Genomic DNA, 23,837 nt, shown 5'->3' with positions numbered 1-23,837 from the left:
AGGAATTTCTTATGAAATTGCTCCAGGAATTACTCCAGAATTTCCTCCAGGAGTTTCTCTAGAAATTGCTTCAGGAATTTCTCCAGAAATTCCTTCAGGAATTTCTCCAGAAATGACTTCAAGAATTTTTCCAGAAATTCCTCTTGAAATTTCTCCAGAAGTTCCTCCAGGAATTTGTCCCGGAATTCCTTCACTAATGTCTCCAGACATACCTCCAGGAATTTCTCTAGAAATTCGCCTGAAATTTCTCCTGGAATCTTTTCAGGAATTTCTGCAGAAACGCCTTCAGGGATTTGTCCTGAAGTTCCTTGAGGAATATCTCTAGAAATTCGTCCAGATTTTTTCCAGATACTCTGTAAATTATCTTCAAACTAGTCCGAGAATGTCTGCGAGATTACCTCAAAAAATATTTTTGAAATTTTTTTCAAGACCAGCTCCGTGAATATTTCCAATATTATCTCCGGTAATAACTTCGTTGTTTCTTCGGTAATTTCTTCAAGCATTTACATGACTTGAATTTCCCATGGAATATCTCCAGGGAATTCTACAGCAGATAATACAGAAATTGTTCTCAAAAATTCCTAAACATTTTGCAGAGAGTAGACGTGGAACTCTCACTAAGTAACAAGGCCATTTTTAAAGAATTCTGTTCAATAAATTTTTAGAATTATTCCTGAATCAATTTTTGGAAAAAAAAAAAAAAAACCCTAGAAAAATATCAAGGGAATTTCCAGAAACACACTTTAAGAATGCTTTCGAAGAATTTCCTACAGAAATTTCAAGAGAAATTTCAAGAGGTTCTCAAAAAAAACTTTTTGATGAAAGTCGCGGAGTATTCTTTAAGGATTTTCATAAAAGAGTTTTATTTCTCTAAGAACCAATTCAGGGACCATTCAAAAAACTTCTAGAAAGTGCTGTAGAAATTTCTCCCAAAGTTTTGGCCAGAAAGCTCTCCGGGGATAACTCAAAAAATTTATCTGGGAATCTCTTTTCAAATGTATTGATGAATTTTACCAGTTATTTCTTCTGATTTTTTTTTGGAGAATTCCTCAAAATATTAATCCAAGCTTATTAAATGAGCTTTCTGTCGTTTTCTACAATTATTTGGGGAAATTCTTTCATTAATTCATGCTATAATTTCTCCTGGATATTCTCCATGAATAAGTTGATGGTAAACTTCAAAAATTTCTGAAAATTCTTGCAGAAGTTTCTGTTGTTTTTTTTAATCTAAGATTTTTTTCAGGAGTTCATCCAGTTATTCGACCAGGATTATGCTAATGGATTTTGCCAAGGATGCTTCTAGAGAATTTCCTATAACCCTTGCACAGAGTTTCCCATTGCTCATGTGTAGGGTAAAAGCACTAGACTTCGCCACTGCTCTAGTCTTCGCCCCCTCCATACAAATTCAATTTTTTATACATGAAGTGGCGAAGATTAGAGCAGATTTTTAGGGGGGCGAAGTCTAGTGTTTTTACCCTACATAAATGTGACAACGAGCCTCCTACCAAATTGTCTCCCAGCTCTTCAAAATCGCAGTGTGCTGCGCTGCTAGGAGGCTCACGAAAATCTGGTGGGTGCGAGCTAGGCACCTAGCTCCCGGGGAGCTCGTCTCATGCGCTGCGTGAGCTGTTGGTATCTAAGGTGAAAAACAACTTCTTGGTAACGAAGAACCACAACAACTTTTTTCCGTACACAACTCAAGTGTTTGGTTGGTCTATACGATACGACTAGGGACTCTCAATGCAAAGGTTAAGGTTTCAATTCTTGTTCGTTTAGGAAGTTTTTGTCGTGAAATTTTCTAATTTAATCAGCACATGAGACGAAGCTCATGAGACACATCTTGAGAAAAATGAGGCGCACGACTTTCAGTCTCAAAATGTACAGAGCTCCTGGGAGCTCGCTTGCCATGTGGCTCCCGTACATGGGACTACAGCACGTGTACATCAACTCTGCCCTTGCAGGGATAAGAACTCACATTTTAGTACTATTTCCTTTGGAAATGTTTGCTGGGATTGATACATTTTTGTTTTTAAAAGGATTGCAAACACAGAAAATCATAACTCAAGAACGAAGCATCATAGAAAGCAAGTTTTTTTTCATAGAAAATGAAAGCAAATTTTCTCAGAAATCAAAAAAAAAATTTGAAATGGAAAAGGTTTTCCACAAAATTTTCCACAGTTGAAAAAAATCGTAAAGAAAAGCCGGATAAACAATACCCGAAATCGTAAAAAAACATCAATGAAATATTTTTTAGAAGGTTATTTCATAAGCTTTATTCGCTGAAATTTTTGGAATGCATTTTTTTTCGTTTCTGAGTTATGGCCAATTTTGTTTGAAAATGTCCAAATATGTCATATAAGCCTTTTCTTTGAAAATTCATAACTCAAGAAGGAAGCATCATAGAAACAAAGTTTTTTTTGAGAAAATGAAAGCAAATTTTAACAGGAATCCAAAAAAAATATGAAAAGGAAAAAGTTTTCCACAAAATTTCCACCGTTGAGGAAATGCATGAAGAAAAGCCGGAAAAATAATGCCCTAAGTCGTGGAAAATGTTCAAAAAAATATTTTTGAGAAAGTTATTTCATAAACTTCAATCGCTGAAATTTATGGAATGCACTTTTTTTTCATTTTTGAGTTATGGCCATTTTACTTGAAAATAGTCCAAATGTATCATATAAGCCTTTTCTTTAAAAAATCATAACTCAAGAACAAAGCATCGTAGAAATGAAGTTTGTTTTAGAAGATGAAAGCAAATTTTCTCAGGAATCCAAAAAAAAAAAATGAACTGGAAAGTTTTCCACAAAATGTTTCACCGTTGAGGAAATGCATAAAGAAAAGCCGAAAAAACTATGCCCGCGGAAAATTTTCAAAAAATATTTTTGAGAAAGTAGTTTCATGTGCTTTGATGGCTGAAATCTTTGGAATGCACTTGTTTTTCGTTCTTGAGTTTTGGACAATTATGTGAAAAATGACGCATACATGGTTATTTGTACGGTAATAAAAGAAATGCCCAAACTAGATCGTTTTTGGTAAAAATTTCCAAATGCGTATTTTTTTTTATTTTGATTGGTTTTAATTAAAGAAATTGTTTCAATTAATCAAACTAGCATCCCTGTCTGCACATCCATTGTACTGCACTTGTTTCTGTTTTTTTTTATTTATTTTCCACGAGAACAGCAGGGAAACGGGAGGTGGGCGTTTGGCAGCTAACAAAATTGGCATGTTGTTTTCCTTTATGCTCTTACCCGATGATGATGCCCGCCGAGCTTTGATCGTAGATACGAACTATGTGTTTTGGTGGTGTTGGTTATGGAAAAGCAACTTTTCGCTTTTCTCGATTTTTATTACCTTACTTTCCTTTCCTTTCAGGTAAGCGATGAACCTATTGTTCGAGTGTGTTTCATTATTCTGACATGTTTTACAATTTTCAATTTTCTTTCCCAAATCTGCGAGTTATGCTTTTTTGCTTTCGTTACTCGCGCTTTGCATCCTTGAATGACTTGTACTTCCATCTGACTAACGCCCTCCTCTGTTTCCAAGTTCTATCTAAATATATACATTTATTTGTTTGAAATTAGAACTGCACCAAGTTTGAGCTTATATTGCATTCCACTTCATTTTTTTTCCTCATTCCCGACGGGGGATTTTTTTAAACAGATTCTTTTTCTTCCCTCCGTCAAGACGAACTTTTCGTCGACTTGAAGAAAATTTATAAACTGCGAAGAAAAATTCATTCAAAGCAAACTATTCTCGAGCGTTTCTCTTTTCTTCTTCTCTTTTTTCTTGGTGGTCGCCGTCATTCCCCGTGTGTCTTGTTTCGCACGGTCGCGCGTTTTCCCCTGAAATCCTGAACCTGAACCCGATGTCATGACCCCCTCGCACTCGCTTTGGCCACTGAACACTGTGAACCAAACCAAAACGAACTAACGAATTCGGAATCGCAAATCGGAACTCGCAAAAATTGGTGTCCTCGCAGAAATGTCGTCGTCGTACCACTGGCATCTGCCCCCGGCCAGCACCGGCAACGGGGTCGTCAAGATGCCCTGGAAGACGTCCACGATGACGGCGGCAACGACGACGACGACGGCGGGCATGGGCGGCGTCACGACGACGGTGCGACACCACGGTTCCAATGAGAACTTAGGTAAATATTTGAATGCAAAATTTTCTAATTAAGTGAGACGGTGGAACTGGAGCTAGGCGGAACTGGGTTGACACATAAGGAAAAGAAAGAAAGGGTACTTTGGGGTGTCAGTGGCTGCTGTGGAAGCCATTTGGGGGTGAAATCTGCTGCTTAGAAATGAACAATTATTAACATTATCACTAGTTAAAAAAAATTGAATTTAAAAATTAAAAAAAAATAAAAATCCAGATAACAAAAACAAATAACACATTTTTTTAAGTATAAGTTTTTCAATACCCATCTTTTTGCTTGTTTTTGACAAATGCTCTTTTGAATCTAAATTAAAAAAAAAATCACAATATCTAATTGAAATGTTTTCATACATATTTGTTATCGTAAGTTAGAATTAATTTCGAATAAGTTGCTCGGTAAATAAAAATAAATCAATGCCCTTGAGCATTTTTATTTGACAATTTCAATGAGATTCTTTTTTCAATGATAGAAATTTTCGATCTAAATACACTGTTTTTTTTAAATGAGCATTATAATGTTCTAGTGACACAATGTAATGACTTTTTAACAACTTTTGTGCATACACCTCTAGAGAGATTGTTCCAACTATTCCACATAAATTTCCAGAACAAAAACCCAGCTCTACCCTAATAACAAAGCAAGCACATACGGGCTGGCGCTGGTACACAAAGGCAAAGCGCTCTAAATGAGAGATGCAAAGTGAAGAATGCAAATTATTTCGAGTCGGCAACGTAACGCAACAACGGTTGCGACTTTCCCGAAGGGTTGGCATTAGGCGAGCGAGCGTATACGAACGAACGAACGAATTGAGCTGAGTTAGGAATTTGCACTGTTTTAGTGCTTTCTAGGAATCGCAAAGCCATGAATTTGCATGTCACCGTAGTTTTTCTTCATTTTGATGTGAGAGCTGCAGCCATTTTAAATGGTTATATGAATGAATAAAATGGGAAGATGTTTCTTGACTTTCAAGAACAAATTTATAATTGCTGTGACTTTTTGTTTAATGCAGTTATTATTTCATTACAAATATTTGCTGGCTCAAAACCAAAAGTAAAAACGAATACAACTGTTAGAACTTGATGAATTGACGATCACGTCAATAGGGTTAATGGCTCACGAATTTGTAAAAATATTTTATTAAAAAATCAACAAGTTCCTCTTAGGATTCCTACAGGAAATAAGTTTGGGATTTCTCCAGAAGAAACCCTCGTAAAATTTCTTAAAAACGAAAAGCATATTGAACGTATACCTAAAGTAGGAAGGAATTTTTAAAGGGTCCTACAAGATTTCTGCAGGATTCTCGGAAGGAACATCTGGGGGATTATCAGAAATTGCTTTTGGAAATTATCGCAATGAATGCCAGACGGGCTCTTAGAAGGAGGAATTTCAGAAGAAACTTCAGTAAAATTTTCAGAAGGTACTCATGGGAGATACCCAAAAGCAACTACGGAAGAATTCCATGAACAAACTTCTATATAATTCCTTCATGGAATTCTTGGAATGAAAGGAAGCACAGTACTGCATGTTTTCATAAGTTTCTGATAAACATTTTTATTTAATTTCCATTTTTTACTTTATTAAAAAAAATATCTCATTTCAAATTCAACATTGGTATTTTTGCAATACGTACAGTTTCAAGAAGAAACAATAGAATTTGTCGGAGATTTTTCCATTACCGTACAAGTTCGAGCCGCAGGGTCAAATATTTTTTTTTCCACAAGCTAGGGTTATTTTTCCTTTTCTTTTTTTTACTGTAATAATGAGAGCTTGAACTCTGCACTACCTCATCTTTACACGACTTTATTTCCTTTTCGAATGAAGTAATTACATGTTTTTTTTTAATATAAAATACTTTGCTTCAAACACTAATACAATAATTAAAAAAAAAGTATGTCGACTATAAACATGTTCAGTTTTGTGCTACTGGGTACACAAACCTATGATGGTGAGGATAGTATCGGAAATTGGTTGAAAATGTTCTGGTTGCTCTATCTCGAAGCATGGTTGGGCTTTTTCACTCGATTTTTCTACTAAATCTTTATAATATTTTCTAGTTTAGAAGAGCCTGAATAATTTTTAAAATCAGTTTAGTATTATTGAGATGATGGTGGAATGAAAACACCTCATAAATTAAAGCTCTGAATACAATGTATTTTTTTTTTAGATTTTTCAGCGTTTCATTAACCTTTGGTAGATAAAATGTTTCACGGTGAAAAATCTAGAAAATTTTGAATAACTTCTTTAGAAAAATGAATGAAAAATTAAAAAAAAAATTCTCTAGTAAAACATTTTCGCCAATAAGTTTGAAGAAATGATCCATTTTATGATTTGCTCTTTTAATTTGCCTTAAGAACGATTAGAAGAGCATTAAAAAAGAGTCCCTGAAAAATGGCCTTTCAAAGTTTTTGATAATTGCGTTAAAATGGAATGGATTTTTTTTTTATTTTAAAAATTTGAATTTACCTATGTCATGAGAAATCTGGGAAAAAAGTTTTTACACAAAAATATTAACTCTCTTATACCCAACCTCGTCCAGTATAGTTTGAGCATTTTTATGTTTTTTTCTTTTCTTTTCTGGGTAACACAAGTTTACAAAATAAAACGAAAGTCGTGAACTTCTGTCAACGACCAAAATTTTTGAAGCACAATTTGGTGCTGATTTCGAAACCGACCTTCAAAAAATTTTAAGTAGAACAGTTTTTGAGTTTTAGCTTAATATCGAGTTTTGCAACTTTTCAAAATATGCAGTTTACTAAAATTCAAATATATTGCGTTTTGATCAACCAATTTTTAATCTTTTTCCATAAATTAAAAGCTGAATACAATACCATTCGATCATCTGAATACAGGTTTTGCATCAGATTGATGAAACTCAAGATATTGGCGAGTTTTAGGGACAATCTTCTCAAATTTTAGCAAAATTTCATAAATTTTTCGAAGAAATGTATTTTTTTCAATAAGAAAAAAAAACAACTTAAAAATTCTTTCTCGACGTTTATTTGACATATCATATGTATGCGAGTTACAGTAAAAATTTCAGCTCAATCGGAGCATTGATTACGGAGATTAAGATGTTTGAAGTGAGCGACTTTGCTTAAAAATAGAACAAAAATCGATTTCAAATCATCAACCTTGTATGGAAAGTCAAAAAATTTTCCGCTCTACTGTAATTTTTTTCTTTTGCGTTTTCGAACTCAGGGCATGATTCTACACCAAAAATGATCATCAGCTTACCGAGTTCAAAAATGCTGTAAACTAGTGTAATCATTGGTTTTTATATTATTTTTTTTGTTGCGTCGTGGACTGTGTACACGCACCATAAAAATGCACGCATGTGGTACACAGCGTGAGCGCGGCGTCGCTGCAGGTAATCAAAGACGCGACTCCTCGAGGATTAAGACTGTTTTGAATACTTCAAAATGTGTTTTGCTGTTTTTGAAGCCTATTTACATTTTTTTTAATTCATTGAAATTGATGTTGATGTTTTGATTACCTTTTAGATGTCAGTGTTTTTTTTTTAATTGAATTGCAACAATAATCATATTCCATTTTTTTCCTCAATCATTTTTTTAATTGTTAAATAGTTTGAGGGAGTTTAAAAAAAGGCTGCAAGGAAAAAAATAAAAGTGTAGGGATGTTCAAAGAAAAAACACAGTCTAAAATTAACAAAGTCGCGAATCAAAACGAATCATCTTCCAAACCATGTTCAAATTGATTTTAGACGACGACAAATTTTATTTAGAACGAAATCAAAAATTTGAGTATTAGAGGGTTATAAATCTTCAAACATTTTCCCACAGTTTTCGATATTTAAAATTTCTTAGAGATATTCAGAATACTAAAATTACATGTTTAAACAATGAGATGAAAGACCATATTAGATGCTTATTTTTAAAAAAATCTGAACTGCAATTCTTCTTTTCAATGATTTATGTAATGAGCATCTCGAAGAACAAAATTATTTAAAATTTGAATGAATTATTTTTAAGCTGTTTAGACATCTCAACTTATTACGATACACTCCTTACTTTAAGGTGGTTACTGTTCATTACAAAAAAAAATACTCAATTCAAGCTGAGTGAGTTAAGTTTATGTCATTGTTGAAATTGTTTGTGTGTTTTCCAAAACACAACCATTTTTTTTATAGAAACTGAGATATCTTCCAGAAGAGACTACAAACTGACAATAACTGGATTTTGATGAAAAAGTAGATTAGCGACTTGCGAGTTGTGACTCATTGCAGCTTAATACCTAACCTTTTTATGGAGCCCTCCTTTCGTTCTAAGTTATGACGCATTTTTCCAGATGTGCTAAATAAGCTTAGCATTAAAAAAAAATATTTCGGTACAAAGGTTCTCAGAATTTAACGAATTTTTAAATATTTTGGTACAAAGGTTCTCAGAATTTAACGAATTTTTTTTCGCAGGGTTGCCTAATTTTCATGAAAACAATAAAAAAATACAACATGAAAATTTCACAATTTTTTTTCACAGTTGAGGAAAATCGGTTTTAAAAGTCGGAAAAACTATTTACGAGGTCCAGAAAAGTTCTTAAAAAATTTTTTGGAAGGAAATTGCATAAACTATATTCTGTGACATATTGAAGATGGTTTCTTTTTCGTCCCTTAATTATGACCAATTTTGTGAAAATTGTCCAGATGTGCTATACAGGGGATAGACAAAATGATCGGGACAGGCAAAATTTTCCCTTCTCAAAAAAAATCAAATAGCTGTAGCTTTTCGAAAGGTGCATCGAATATTCTCAAATTTTTACTTTAAGTTGATCAACTATTTGTGTACCAGAGGACAAAATTTGAAAAAAATCGGGCTATACTGCACGAAGTTATAAGCATTTTAGAAAAAGGCAGAATTACCCGATAGCCAACTTTGAGATGTTATATCTCCGGATTCAATGAACCGAATGCAATGAAATTTTGACCATTTATGACTTATATAATGAGCTATGAAAAACTTTTGACATAACCTAAAATTCTCAACACGGAAGAAAATTATAACGATTAGATTATTTTTCTAATAAAACACAAAGTTTTCTTAAATTTCAACATCGTTTCAAAATTCAAGCTGCTAATTATAGTTTCTTTAAATTCCCTGTGATTGTCTTGAATACAGATATGCTGATCTTTTGTTCATACACATTTCTCAAGTTCTCCCATTTTTTTTTGTTTTTCAAATTTTCCGAATTTTTAAAATTTTTATTTTATTTTTTTTATTTTTCTAATATTTAAAATTTTTAAAATTTTTATTTTATTTTTTTTATTTTTCTAATATTTAATGGACCACGGTCCTTGGCCAACCATATCCACCCCCCGCTCGCCTCACACTGGTATCACGTGGGTCATGGACTGCCGAATAGTCGACGTAAGTGCCACTGTAGTTTTAAACAATTTGAATTTAAATTTGAACAAAGAATAATATGATATTCCAATTTTTCCATCGTTCACTATAAGAATAACTTAAACTTTTGAATACAATTATGTAGTCACAAATATGCACATCCATGAGATATTACCTTGTAATGGTTAAGTCGACTATGAAAACATGGGCAGAAAGGTCACTAGACCAAATGGTTATTGAACCTAAAAGAAATGGAAATATGATGCTTATAGGCTATTCACCATTACTTGAGTTAATCATTACCAGAGGTTTCTGCCAAAATTCTTGCAACGATTTTTTTGAGAATTCTTCTGAGGATTTCCTTCGAAAAGCTTCCTAGATTTGTTTCATGATTTCATGAATTCTTCGGAAGTTTGCAGAGTTCTTGCAGATGTTCTTGTCGGAGTTCTTCCCGAAATTTTTCAAAAGATTCTCACTTAAATTCTTACTTTTAACCCTCCTGGATTTTTTTTGCTGGAATTTCTTCCAGAATTCATCCACAGACATTTTTCGAAATTCTTCCAGAGATTTTCATTAGAATTCTCCCAAGTATTCATCCTGGAATACATTCAGGCACATTATCCCGAAAAGCATCCTCAGAATGCCGGAATGTTTACAGAGATGTTTCGTTGTGATTACCTAGAAATCTTTCCAACATTCTCCCAGGGGTTTGGAAAGATTTTTATGGATTTTTGCCAAAAGTCTTCTAGGAGTCTGTTCCGGAATTTTTCCTTCCGAAATCCTTCCAGAGATTCCTCTGAATTTCTCCCAGGAACGCTTTCCAGGAACCCTGAAAAGATACCTCTCAGTATTTTTTCCAGAATTATTTCTACGTTTCTTCCCGGAATTTGATAGGGGTCTTTGCGTGGATTCTTCAAAACATTTTTCAGAGATACATCCCGGGATCTTAAAGAATCTTTTCAGAATGATGTCTAAATTAATTTCCAGAATTTATCCGGGGATACTTTCCCGATTTCATTTTAGAGATCCCTTCCCAGAGTTCTTTCAGGTACTCTACCTGAACTTCTTCAAGTATTTCCACCGGATTTTTTCTTTCTTTAAAACTCTTCAAGCTTTTTGTTTTCGAAAAATTTCCGATGATATTCTTGCAATTCTATAGTATGCTATTTTTCAAAATCCCTCAAAACACTATTTTAGAAAATCCTGCATGGATTACTTCTTGATTTCTTCCATGATTTTGTTCAGAAATTCTTTGACCGATTCATCCAGAAATTTATCGAAGGATTCATTCAGAAAATCATCCATGGATATCATAGAAAATTTTTCAATGGATTACTGTGAAAAAACCTCCGAGGTTTTTTTTAGAAATTCTTCAGGAATTATTTAAAAAAATCATCCAGGGTATTTCGAAGGAACTCAGCCAAGATGCCTTCAAAGATTTCCCTTAGATTTTTTTCAGAAATTCTTCGGAGGATTTTTTTTAGAAAACCCATGGTTTCCATAAGCATTTTCTCCAAAGTTTTCTTAAGATTACCCTAGAAATTTATTGTGATACTTTTCTAAAAAACCTTTCTAGTGGTCTTTACATAATTGCTTCATGTATTCCTCTACAATATCCACCAGAAATTACTTTAAGAATGTCTTCAACGGATTCCTTTTGAACGTTCTTTGACAACATCTGTCATGCATTGCTTCAGCAATTTTTCTAGACTTTAATTCCGAATTTCTTCGATAGGATTCTCTTGAAGCTCAGAAATTTCTTCTTTTTCCAGAAATAACTCCATTAATTATTTCATAAATCTATTGAAAAATGCTTTCAGGAATTCCTGCAGGTACTCCGTAAGAAATATATCTAGAGTTTTTCTAGGGTTCCTTACGGAAACTTTTATATACGTTTTTCTTTATACTTTTACAGGAATTTCTTCGGGAATACGTCCACAGATTGCTCCAGATTAACTTTCAGAAAATTTCAAAACTATTATAATGATTTTTCCAGAAATTTTCCAAAAAAAAAAGAAACGATAAAAAACTTTTCTAAGTTCTTCAGAAATTTCCTCTGGTATTTCTTCAAGGATTTTGGATGCCTTTAAATATTAATCTAGAAATTTATTCAAGAGTACTTTGTGAAATTTTTATAGCGATTCTATGGGAGATTTCTACACAAAACAAAACTGGATGAATTATTGAAGGAATCCGTGAAAGAAAATCCCAAAAACGATTTTTCCAGGAATTTTTCAAAAAATACGCCAATAATCTGTTCTATAAAATCAACCCAGTGGTATTTCTTCAGTAACTTCTTCAGAAATTTCTCCCATTATTTTCAAAAAAAAATGGATTTATTAAAATATTCCTCTGAGGATTTTTTTTTAGATTTTTACAGGAATTCTATTGGAGAAAAATTTGAAAATTTTATTAGGGGTTTAAGAAATTATTTTTCAAATTCCTTCTGGAAATCTTCCAAGGATTCTTACGAAAATATTTCTGGGACTTTCTCAGAATTGTTGGATTTTTTTTTCATGTGACATTTTTCAAATGTTCTTTTAAAAATTTCTTCAAAAACCATGCAAAGATTTCACTGGGAATTCTTCCAAAGTTTTCCCCCATAGATTTTCGCAGGGATTTTTGTTTCCGGTTTATGTTTCCATCAGGAATATCTTCTGGGATTTATACAGTTATTCATGTAGGAATTGTTTCAGCTTATTTCTCAAATTTCAGGAAATTTTTCATAAACTTCTCCTGAAACTGCACAAAACAATACTGAGAAAAATATTGAAATAATCTTTGGAAGAATTTCTTAACAAATTCCCAGTAGGATTGTCTAGAGGGAGTTTTTTAAAAACTCCTGGTGATACGTTTGGGGATTCCTAGTAGAAAATCTTGAAAATGTTTGAGACATATTGCCAAACAAAAATTCCTGAATCAATTTCCAAAATTATCTTTAGAGAAATTTGTGGACGAATGCCAGGGAGAATACCTGAAGATGCCTTTTAAAATACTTCTCAGTTCTAAGAAAAAATAAATATGTGAAGCTTCTGTAGACACTCTGAAAGTTTATGCAAGGAAAATTGTTTGAAAAGTTCCCGGAGAGATAAATGAAGAAATTTCTGAATGCATCTCTTGAAAATTTAAAAAAGGAAGGGTGAAATTCTTGAAGAAGTCCCTAAATAAATTTCTGAAGATTCTCTGGAGGATTTCTGAGGAATCAAAAGAAAAACTTCAGGAGATACCCATGGAAAAGTTCTTTTATGAATTATTTGTACAATTTCTGATTACCTCCTTTCAGAATATTCAAAATATTCAAAAAAAAAATCAGACATGAAAAAAACCCTCGTAGAATTCATTAAAGAACCACTGAAGAATTTTCCAAAATAATAGTTTAGAAACAAAATAGTGGAATAATTGGAGAACCGTCAGCATGTATGCATAGACGAATTTTGTTAAAAATGTCTGCCAAAGAAAAGATTCTGAACCAATTTCTGCAGGAGTTGCTGAAGGAGTTTTTGGATAGGTTCCTGAAGCATCACCGGAAAAAAATGCAATAGAATCTCTGAAGAATTATCTGAAAAATATAAGCAATCTTTGCTACTCTTTGGAGGAACCTTTGAAAAAACGTCTGGTGGGACTTCCAGGAGAATCTCTTTAGAATTTCCTAGAGGATTCCCTTAATACCTGCGAGAATCTGTTAATATAAAGAGTAGAATCTGAAGGAATCTTCGGAAAAATAGTAAGAACAATTTCTGTAAGAGTTCCTTAAACATTTCTGAATTTTTAAACGAAAATCACAAAAAAAATCTTTCCTGGATTTTTTTTGAAAATTTTCCTGAAATTTCATTTAATACAAGAACTTTTGGAGAGACTTTTGAAGAAATTACTAGAAAAGTTTCTTGGGAAATTGACAAAACAATTCCTAAAAAAAAAACAAAGATAAAACGTCTTTAGTAAATTATGAAAGAACTCCTAAAGTAATTCCGTCAGATATATTTGATGGAATATATATAGGAACACATGCAAGAAATTCTGTGGCAATCCTAGACGAAATTTCCTATGACATACCTGTAGAAATCGCAGTAGGATTTTCTGAACAAAAAAAAAACAAGTGGAGTAGTTACAACATGATTTTTTTGAGAAAATTCTTGATAATAACTCCTTTATGAGAACCAAGGAAATTTCCTAGAAGAATTTCTTAAAGAATTTTTGGAGGAATCCCTGGTTTTTCATACAAAGTTAGAAAATCAATGAATCTACTGATTTTTTCCAGGTGGATAATTCAGTTTCACAGCAACCATGTCTAAATGAAATTTGAAAAAATGATTTCTATACTATGCATCATATCACACGTTCTCCTCATTTTCTAAAGTTGAATGACCCACTTTTGAATGGCTGGTTATAAATCTCAACTTTCCCCAGTTTGCTACCTCTGCTAATGTCGTGACAAACACCTGCATTTCCTCCAAGACTTAATGGCCCCTGCTTTCCAAGCACGCAAGTTGCAAAGAAAAAAGGCATTTCCGGAGTCCAACCGACCGACCGCCTGCTCGGCCGGACCCAATCCGCCTCCGGGTCCAAGTCCGAGCAGCTCGACCCGAAGTTAATGGAGAGATGACTGCCCTCCACAAATTGGGGTGAGATGATGAGAGAAAATCTGCGGTTTATGCTTATTATTATGGTTGGTTGTAAGTGTGCTGCTGACGGGCTGTTATGCTGTTTTTTTTCCTCTTTCTCTCTGGTGGTCGTTTTGTTGTTGTTGCTGTTGCCGTTGAGTTCAGCCAGTTTCAGTATGCAGAGAGGCTGCTAAGTATACTTTTCTTCCATTTTACGGGACGTTTGCAATTATTCCGGGTGATTTACTGGGATCGGCCTCGAAGCGAAGGCGGAGATTTTAAAGCTTTCCGAATGTTGCAGCAATCGCAGCAGCAGCCGGTTGAATCGATAAGCGAGCACACCTTTAAGGACGATGACGATGACGATGAGGCTGCTCACTTTGATGTGCTCTTATCCGCGCTAAGACGGGTGAAATCTCGTTAGCCAGCAGGCGTGTTTGTCGGTTTTTCTGGTATCCTCAGGGCAATGGCTCCAACCCCCCACCCTGAGGAGAAGAGCCGTCGCCATCGTTATTTCCGATTGTTGTGTCGTGATTATTCGATTTTAATTTGATTACTTAGGATTGTGTCTTTATCCCTTCGTCCCATTGGCAAAAGCATAGAGAGCTTCGTCAGCACCGGTGCGGTGGGGGATAAAGGATCCAAGCTGCCTGCCGTGTGTTTACCGCAATCCAGTTGCTTCGGTAATTTAGCTTCGATTGTCTACCGATTCGGCTTAGGTGGAAGGATCGCAGCAATCGAGATTTTCCCGAGACCAAGCTCGACACATTGGATGAATAATAGGGTGATCCAAAATTGTGCAATGTCAGGAACATTGAGGAACAACCATGCAAATGTTATCTAACAGAGAATTTTGTCACAATGCGCCTCTGAATTTCTCTGCTGGTATCGTTGTCGGCGGTTACCAGTGAGCCCAAGTACACGAATTCTTCAACTGCCTCGATTTCATCACCGTCGATAGAAATTTGGGGTTGCGGGCGTGGTGATTCCTCCCTGGAGCCACCATGTACTTTGTCTTCGACATATTAATAAGTAATGCGATTCGCCTGGCTTCACTCTTTAGTCGGATGTACGTTTCCGCCATCGTCCAAAATTTACGAGCAATAATATCAATATCATCAGCGATACCAAGCAGCTTAACGGACTTCATGAAAACCGTCCCACTCGTGCTTATCCCCGCTCTCCTGATTACACCCTCTAAAGCAATGTTGAACAGCAAGCACGAAAGACCATCACCTTGCCGTAATCCTCTGCGAGATTCGAAGGGACTCGAGAGTGTCCCTGAAACTCGAACTACGCACATCACTCGATCCATCGTCGCCTTAATCAATCGTATCAGTTTATCCGGGAATCCGTATTCGTGCATAATCTGCCATGGTTTCGATCGATTGTATCATACGCTGATTTAAAAACGATGAAGAAGTGATGTGTGGGCACGTTGTATTCGCGCCATTTCGGCAACACCTAGCGGATGGCGAACATCTGGTCCGTTGTAGCGCGTTCACCCATGAATATCGCCTGATATTGTCCCACGAAGTCTCTTACAATTGGTGATAGATTGCGGGATAAAATTTAGATTTAAGCCTTGAAGGTTCAGCATAAATTACAGAAATCACAAAAATGTCGATGAGAATCTCGATAGGAATATTACTAATTGTTAATATAAAAACCCGATTTAATCCACCTATGGTGAACAGAACCCTTCTTACACTTATTAAAACTATTGTTGTATTATTTGTATTTAACATATTTATTTTGTGTGATGGACCAAAAGTTCTAGAAAATATTGTGGATTTGGCATCTAGTGGATTGGTTTCCAAAATAGCATCATGGACCATGGACTAAACTACCAGAAATGCCAGACACCTTCTAGAATCTGAATGAAATTTAAAAAAAAATAGTTTACATATTCTGGAATATTGTATCTTTTGTTAACTGCCAAAAGATCTTGAATAGATTAACAAATGGATAAGCAAATCAGCGAAATACACTGTGTCTAATATCTCTTAATCAGTCGAATAAATTAGCTCCGAAGTACTTGGTATTCATGGTTATGGTGTAAAAAGAACAAAAATGATATATCTACTATGCTAATCAGTTTTGGAATTAGCTAGTTATTTTGGCTGTCCAGTTCTTGCATTTTTCCCACAATACATAAATTCAAAGCTTTCATTTAACATATTGTTAATTTTCATAGAATTCCTGTTTATTTGTAATTTGTAATTTATAATTTTATTGAAAACAATAACCTGCTAGTATACACTTTATATGAGGTCAGCACTATTGATTGAACAATAATTTCCCATAGACTGGTCAATAGCTCATGCAAGATAATAAACGAATATAATAATAAAAAAGGAAATTTATTGAAATACTCTTCGAAAGATATCTCAGTAACCAAAAGTCCAATCCAAATAAAATTTCAGAGCCTTTTACAAGGATACTGTAGCTTTTATTTGGTGCTAAGAGAACCCAAATCGGTTGACATACGGCTGAGATATTTATTATGATACACTTGGCTGAAAATCTCTCAAAAGGTTAACCTGTATTACTCCCAAGTACTCTTTGAAAGATTTCTCGAAAACCAAATGTCCACTCCTAATAAAATTGTATAGGGTTCTACTAGGATGTTATAGCTTCATTTGGTGCCAGGAGAACCGAAATAGGTTGACATACGGTTGAGATATTTATTATGATACACTTGGTCAAAAATCTCAAAAAGTTTAGTTGAATAAATCCTAAGTACACTTCGAAAGATATCTCTGTAACCAAATGTCCAATCCTAATAAAATTTCTGAGCAATCTACTAGGATGTTATAGCTTTCATTTGGTGCCAAGAGAACCCAAATCTATTGACACACGGCTGAGATATTTATTATGATACACTTTGTTAAAAATCTCAAAAAGTTTAGTTGTATAACTCCTAAGTACTCTTCGAAAGATATCTCTGTACTCAAATGTTCAATCCTAATAAAATTTCTGAGCAATCTACTAAGATGTTGTAGCTTTTATTTGGTGCCAAGACAACCCAAATCGATTGACACACGGCTGAGATATTTAGTATGATACACCTTGTTAAAAATCTTAAAAAGTTTAGTTGTATAACTCCTAAGTACTCTTCCAAAGATATCTCGGTAACCAAATGTCCAATCGAAATAAAATTTCTGGGCGATTTACTAGGATGCTGTAGCTTTCATTTGGTGCCAAGAGAACCCAAATTGATTGACAAACGGCCGAAATATTTATTATGATACACTTGGTCAAAAATCTTAAAAAGTTTAGATGTATGACTCATAAGTACTCTTCGAGAGATATCTCGGTAACCAAACGTCCAATCGAAAAAAAATTCAATAGCGTTCTACTAGGATGTAGTAGCTTTCATTTGCTTCCAAGAGAACTCAAATCGGTTGACAGACGGCTGAGAAACGTGCGTGACTTTTTTTTGTAACGCACATACACACACACACACATACACACATACAGACATTTGCTCAGTTCGTCGAGCTGAGTTCATTGGTATATGAGACTCGGCCCTCCGGGCCTCGGATCGAAAGTCGGTTTTTCGAGCGATATTTATACCCTTCTTATGGGTGTAAGAAGGGTAAAAACACTAAAGAAAATCTAAATAATTCGAATGGAATTCCCCATAGTCCAGAAATTCCAAAAAGGACAGCAAAGAAATTTCAACGCAGCTCTCAGAAATATCAACACAAATCTTGAATAAAATTCTGGGCAACCCGGAAAATTCTGCAAAATTCTGAAATTATCGAAGTAAATTTCAGCTAAACAGTTCTTATTATAAATCTCGAGCATCTCGAGGAATCTTGACGAACATGCTAATAATGTTGACAAGAATCAGAGAAAGCCCAGAGAGAACTCCATAATTTAAGTTGGAAATCTTATAAATCCCAAATTAATTTCAAAGAATTCTACAACAAATCCCTGGAATCCAAGAAATGCGGAGAATTCATACAAGAATAAAATTCTCGCAAAGTCTCGGGATAGAAATTTCAATAAGAATTCCGATGCAAATGCCAAAAATCCAGAATCGCAAATCAGGTTTGCCCATGGCAACACAGGAGTCACAATAGAAGGTTCTGAGACTCACACGATATTCTTCTTTATATTTACCGATGAGGAATTCCAACACGAATTACAGAAACTTTGACAGAATCCCAGGATACTCCACAAGGTTGTGGCTGACTTGAGGGATTTCTTGGCATATCTTTGCGTTTCAATGGGTTTCAAGATGTTTCAAGGAACTTCAGCGCACTTCAGTGGAGCTCAAAGGAAGCCTACGGGAATCTCTGATGTGTTTTCTGAGGGGTTTAAAAGCGTTTAGAAATGTTATACTAAAATTTCAGATAGGGCTCATGTATTTTCAAAGGGCTCCAGTAAATTTTCAGGCAAGTTTGAAACAGGGATTTCGAGGCGCTTCAGGACGTTCCAGAGGTTCAGAGTATTACAAGGGACTGCATGAAAGTTCGAGAGCAGTTTCCGAGGATCTGAGGGTGGATTTCAGATGTGTTTAAAGCGATTCCCGGGCGGTTTAGGGGGGTTTCGAAAGTGATTTGGGAAGAAAGTGATTCGATATGTATATTTGCATGAGCCTTGAGCCTATATGAGTATTTGCCATATTAGTGATACAACGAGAAATCAGTAGCTAGGCTTGTAGATTCGATGACCTTAATTCAGGGTAGTTTTTGAAGATGCCTAACAGTCATTGAACTCACTGTTTGAACGAAAATAGTTGCGTCAGGCTATGTGTGCGCGGAATGTCTTCTTAGTGCTTCAAATGATAATAGGTTATGCTTGTTGATCCAATCACCAATAATCAAGGTACCCTTGGATTCATTTCTGTTCCAACTCTTTATGGCCCCTCTCCAGTTAACTCTCCCAAAACCTCTCCTTAGGTAACCCGACGGTGCTTCTAGAAATCCTGACGTGCTTCCCGAAGACAATCGTACAAGTCCTTGCAAGGGCTTGCGGAATTACCATGGAATTCCTAAGAATCTAGATGAGATCTTACGAGAATAAAAACATAGATCCCCAATGGAGTTCCTGGAAGCCCGATGTGGCGCTCAGGAGTACTGAGGGAGTTCCAGGAATCCATGTGGACCTTCCAGGAATTCGCGAGAATCCTAATGAGAATCTCAGTAATGACGAAAATCTAAAAAAATCCAACGGCTATTCCTGGAATCCTAATACCTGGTACACCGAAAGAAATTTAAAAAAAATCTAAGAATATTTTAGGAAATACTATAGGATTCCCATGATAGAGATAAATCACCCCAACATAAATATTAGGAATTCTGATGGAAATCTCATAAGAAATTGTGAAAATTACAATAAGAATATGTGAATCCTGACGGTATTCCCAGGAATTCCAACTATCAACAAGAATCTTGAAAATCCCGACGAGACTTCTGTTGAGCATCTTAAAAATCTCTACATCGATTTTGAAATTTCCCCGAGAATTCCAGGAACCCTAAAGAGAACGCGAATTAGTGTGGGTCATCGGAACCGTTTTCTCAGATCAAAGCTTTTTTGGTTCCGTTTCGGGTCCTGAGTATCTGTGCAAAATTTGAGCACGATCGGTTGCGTGTACACTTTGCGCATTGCAATTGAAATTTGTATGGGGTTTTGTATGGGAAAACATACCTTTTTGCATTTTTGTCGTAAGTTGAAAAAGTTTGTCTGAAACTTTTTAACCGATACTATAAAATGATAGCCTAGGATGTTCTGAAAAACTTTGTTGAAGACCGCAAAGCGATCCGATGCTTGTGTAAATAGTTATAACCAACGAACCGCATGCATGTGTTTATGTTTTAACATGTAAAGGAATAACAATAGCAACAAAATCATGATGTTTCGCCAAGCAATGCCAACGCTATAACTTTTTTCATAAGCATCAGATCACTTCGCGGTCTTCGACAAAGTTTTTCAGGACACCCAAGGCTATGTTTTCACTTTATCGGTTACATGGTTTTAGAAAAATACGAACATGCAAACTTCAAATGCGATGCGCAAAACGTAGACATAACCGATCGTGCCCAAATTTTGCACACTTATTTGGGTCCTGAAATGGGATCAGAAAAGCTTTGATCTGATGGGATACCATTGAATTTTTCATTTTTCCATTTAAACGATGACCCACTCTAGCGAATATTGAACCTATATCGTGATAGAAATTATTGGAATTTCTGAAGTAAACATTAAAAAAAAATCCTGACGGAATATTTATGAAACTACTTCAAAAACTCCAGAAACCCTGATGGGAACTCTAGGATTGTCGATTTGAATGGCTACAATTCGTTGTAGTGATTGAGAAGACAATCAGAGAAGAATCCCAGAAAGTTTATGCCACATGTGTTGATTGGAATCCTAGAAATCTTATTGGGACTTTGCATGAGAAGCTTAGAAGTCCTTACGGAAGTAAGAATCTCAGGAACAAAGAATTCTGCAAATCTCAACACAAATCCAAGGAATTTGAAAATCCTAAAAATCCTGATGGGAATCTCGGGAATCTGGATAAGAATTCAGGAAATTCCAGCAAAAATCCGAAGAAATGACGAAAATATGATAAAATATCAACGGGCAACTCGCCCAGAAATGTTAACGGGAATCCCAGAAATCTTAAACTCATCCTAGCCAAAATTTTCAAAATTGCAACGATAGTCTCATAAATTGACTCAAAAATTCGTGAAATTGCCTCGGGAATCCATGGAACCCTCAAGAGCAGCAAGGATCTAAACAATTCTAAAATCAATCCTAGGATTTCCAACGATTCGCGATAGAATTTCAGGAAAATCAATGTGAATATCAGGAATTTCACCTGGTCCAGGATGTGGCTCTCAGAAATTTAACGTGCATGTTTGGCTTAGTTGGTCAAAGCACTGGTCTGGCGAATACGGAGTCTTGGGTTCAAATCCCAAAAAAAGGCAACCTTTTTTTCCTCAAATTTACCATCAATTTTTGAATAAACAGCTGTGCCTTTTAATAACAGGTTTTCAGTATGCTTCAGACATCCCAGTTGATCTCTGGAATATGCCAGTGAACCAAAAAAAGGTTTCCAGCAAATCTAAAGGAAATACCAAAAAAAAAACTTGATACAACCTCTAAACATTCCGACGGAAGTTTTGATAAGATGCTCGAAAATATCTAGAAGGGTTCATGGAATCGCAGCAGTCCCGAAAAAGGAATAAACTCATATTCTGGAAATTTCGATAGGCATTCCGGAGATCCCGATGAGATTTTGGGAATTTCAGAAAAATTGAAAAAAAATCCAACATAAATTCTCTGCAGCAATTCCCGAAAAAATCTTGGAATCCCTACAATAATTTTAAAAGTTTCTAAAGAAAACGTCGAATAGCAACAGGAATTCCAGAAACTTCTAAGGTAATTTCAAGAATTTCAACATAAATCCAAAGAAATTCAATAAGACATCCAAAAATTAACGAATTTCGATGAATATTCTGAAAAATCACGACAGGAACTTGAAAAAAAAATCAAACAAAAACCTTAAGAATTTCGATGAGGCTCTTGATGAGCCTCTCAGAAATACTCAAAAGAAAACGTGATGTCATGACGGGAAAACCATAAATGACAACAGGCGTCCCCAAAATCTCAACAAGATTTCTTAGAATCTCAAAAAAAAAAATCACAGAAATTCTTTGGTGCAGTGGTGGAAATCTCAAATATGGCAGGACGAAATGAAAGCTTTTTTACTGCCGAAGAAATCGTTTCTTTTTCAAAAATTAACACACAAGCTACAATTTGAAGTCAGAGATCTAGTATTTAGATTCCATACTTTTTTTTGGTTTATGACAAAAGTCCTAAGAAAAAACAGAAAACCCATAGAATTTTGACTCAACTCTCGAAAAGAATTTCCTTAATCACAGTAGGAAGCGCAGAAATATTCACGGAATTCGTAAGAATCCTAACGAGAGGATGGAAATCTCGGAAATCCCAACGATTATCACTGGAATCGCAAGCCCAGGGATACTAACGAGAATCTTATGAGTTGCAGTGATTATCTCAAAAATGCAAATAGCAGATAATTCCAAAGGACATCCCAGATATCATTGAAAACCCCTAAAATCCTGACATGCCTTTTGATGAGTAGCTCAGAAATCTTCACAAAAGTTCCAAAAATCTCAGAAAAAAACACTCAACAAACAAAGTATTTTAAGATTCCTAAAATAAACTTAAAGAATTTCGATGGGAATACCATAAATCTCGATGAAAATCCCCATAAATCTTGAGAAAAATCTAGAATATTCCAGAAGAAGTTCTTGGAAATCCAACGGGAATCTCGATCCCAGAGCTCTCGTGTAGAAGTCTAGAAATCACGACAAGAATAGCAGAAATATCAACGGAATTTTAACGATTTTTAATCCTAGGGATCTGAAGAGAATACGAGAAATCCCAACTGAAGTTCTCAGAATTTTGACGATAATCTCGAATTCGTGCAATTACTACTAGAATCCCAAAATACTCAATCTCAAGAATCTCAACGAGAGTTTCAAGAGTAATTCCAGGAATTCCGATGAGTATCTTGATTTGGGATTCCAATGATAATACCACAAATTTCAAAGATAGTCGATGAGCCTTTCAGAAATCTGGAAGAGAATCCTAATAAACCTCACAAGAAGTCCTTAAACAGCTCAAAGAAAATCTCTCAGAAGACTGACAAGCCAGCAAGATAACAACTGAAGACATCCAACATATGGTCGACCACCTAAGAAACAGAAAAAAAGAAAGAATCTCAGAAATCACTGAATACTAAGAAAATTCCAGATACAAATTGATGTAAATCCTTGAAATTCAGACGTACAACAATAAAAACCTCAGAAATCTTTTGATTTTGAAGAATTTGAAGAATATTTCAAAGTTGACAATGAATCTCAACACTAAATATCAAAAACCACACGAATTTCTTCAAGAATACGTAGAATTTCTATCGAAGTTCCAGGAATCTTTTGAACATTTCCAATAAATCCAAGAAAAAGGACCCCAACGCAAACTCAACATAAGTTCAAAGATAATTAAATAATAACGCTGCAAACACCATGAAACCCGGTGTGACGCTCAGGATCCCAAAATGATCTTCAGATATGCATAAGGAATTATTACTGAGAACCTTAGAAATTTCTACACCACTCCGTGGATTTTTTTTATCTGTATTAACGAGATTTTAAGTCATAGGCTAGTTCATCTCAGGACTCACGCTTCCGAAGGAAGAACTCACATTTTGTGAGTTTGTTGGGAGTGGGATTCGATCCCAGGTCCTCAGCGTGATAGTCAAGTGTTCTAACCATCACACCAGGTCCGCTCCACACTCCGTGTAATTGCTGAAAAAAAAACTCGGAAGAGTATCTCAGTAACCCCATGGTGACTTTCTAAAATTTCATCATTGATCTATGGAATTCCAAAGAGAATCCGAGAAGAATTCCAGAAGATCTGGAGATAATGCAAGAAATTTTGATGGGGTTATTAGGAATCCAACAGGACTTTTTATTAATAGCTTAGGAATTTCCAAACCAGATCCAAGAATCTCAGGAGCCCTGAAATCCCAGCAAGAATCCAAAAGATTCCAGTTGAAATCTGCAAAACACGACGGGACCCTCCATGAGGGTCTCAGAAATTTCGAAAATAATTCTTGTAATCACAACGGGAAAAACAGAAATATCTACAGGCCCCAAAAAGCATTTTTGAGGGGCATTT

At 35.2% G+C, this 23,837-nt stretch overlaps 1 protein-coding gene across 2 annotated transcripts in view; it reads left to right on the top strand.

Annotated features, from left to right (window-relative positions):
• The window catches only part of LOC109423650 (cytotoxic granule associated RNA binding protein TIA1), a 775,397-nt gene that overhangs the window by 73,273 nt on the left and 678,287 nt on the right, over positions 1 to 23,837 (top strand). Inside the window, exon 2 of one of the 2 annotated variants that reach the window (XM_029867667.2) lies at positions 3,977 to 4,144. The exons of the other annotated variant lie outside the window; for it this stretch is intronic. Within the exon in view, the coding sequence (XP_029723527.1) occupies positions 3,977 to 4,144 (168 nt within the window). The remainder of the gene's footprint in view (positions 1 to 3,976; positions 4,145 to 23,837) is intronic. 2 annotated transcript variants of the gene reach the window in all.

The sequence above is a fragment of the Aedes albopictus genome, chromosome 1 (genome assembly GCF_035046485.1).
Source record: "Aedes albopictus strain Foshan chromosome 1, AalbF5, whole genome shotgun sequence".
Classification (NCBI taxonomy): Eukaryota; Metazoa; Arthropoda; class Insecta; order Diptera; family Culicidae; genus Aedes; species Aedes albopictus.
Note: the sequence above shows the minus strand (reverse complement) of the source record. Positions and strands in the feature narration are given on the sequence as shown.